This window comes from Cyprinodon variegatus, unplaced genomic scaffold, assembly GCF_000732505.1.
Source record: "Cyprinodon variegatus isolate N-32 unplaced genomic scaffold, C_variegatus-1.0 Scaffold327, whole genome shotgun sequence".
Lineage (NCBI taxonomy): Eukaryota > Metazoa > Chordata > Actinopteri > Cyprinodontiformes > Cyprinodontidae > Cyprinodon > Cyprinodon variegatus.
In genome coordinates this window covers 474,110-475,279 of record NW_015150780.1, presented here as the reverse complement: position 1 = coordinate 475,279, position 1,170 = coordinate 474,110, and the positions used below count along the sequence as shown (strand labels likewise).

Below are 1,170 nucleotides of genomic sequence, written 5' to 3'. Positions count from 1 at the left end.
TTCAGGATAGATATCGCGCATCTGGAATTTCATAACATTTCAGCCAGATTTCTGCTCTTTGTTTCAGCTCTTTTACTCTTTTTTTGAAGAAACCAATTCTGTTTTCTGGTAATTCATAACATAAAAAAAAATTGCTTAATTTCAGCCATCTTACAGCTTACCATACGGCATTCATGCTTCATATTTGCAGGAAATGCACGTTGTTCTTCTTACCTTGTAGTTCTGAAGGGACATTTCTGATAGGCTATAACAGCTACCAAATTGTAGGACTTTTCAAGAATTTGTTGAACAAATTGTATTTCTTGAATTCCTCAAATTAGGATTTTTTTCACAGGAGTTAATATTTCTCAACCTAACGATCCAATCTCTACCATCTCAATAAAGGTGAGTCTCACTGCAAGGGTGGGGTGATGCTATGACATGGTGTAGTTCCTGTAACTACTGTGTTGAAATGGTTACCTTATCATGAGGATAAAGTAGAACTGATAAACGAACACTCTTGTACAGACCAGAGCAGAGGGACAGCAGTCATATTAGCATTAGACAAAATTAACTACATTACAGCAGAATCACAGTCAGGATGGTTACGGTAGATTTTAAGACACTGACGGTACCTGTGGGCATTTTGAGGATCCTGGAGGTGATCTTTACTTGTGTGACTTTTAGCTTGGTTGCATCGGTCGGCCGTGGGATTGACTCCTTTTGGATATGGAGCATGTTCACCTGGTGCTTCTGCTTCGGTTTTACCTTCCTCATACTAGTCTTGGAATTTACCAGCCTCAGCTCAAAGCTTCCCATCTCCTGGCATGACTTTACCAGCGCATTTGCCATGCTGGCAACTCTAATGGTGTGTACCAATTATTGTAATTGTCCTACACACACACACACACACACACACACATATATAAATATATATATATATTGGTCCTGTATGAAGGAATGAATGCTATTTGTGCTGAAATATCAAGTACTGTAAGGTTATGGTAAATCTTTCAATTTACATATAAGGAAAGGCATTGTCTACTTTTTTTATTTTGTGTTTTGGGGTTCTATTAAAGGGAACATTGCATTCAGAATAGAACATTAAAGATTATCTATTATTAAAACAAATTTTGGTATTAAGAAAATTCATACATTAAATATTTCAGAGGGATACATGTTTATAAAAAA

The 1,170-nt window shown here is 36.4% G+C and overlaps 1 protein-coding gene across 1 annotated transcript in view; it reads left to right on the top strand.

Annotated features, from left to right (window-relative positions):
- The first annotated feature begins 580 nt into the window (after positions 1-580).
- The window catches only part of LOC107091161 (myeloid-associated differentiation marker homolog), a 10,388-nt gene continuing 9,798 nt past the window's right edge, over positions 581-1,170 (top strand). The window contains exon 1 of the mRNA XM_015384931.1: positions 581-686. Coding sequence (XP_015240417.1) covers positions 581-686 — 106 coding nt within the window. The remainder of the gene's footprint in view (positions 687-1,170) is intronic.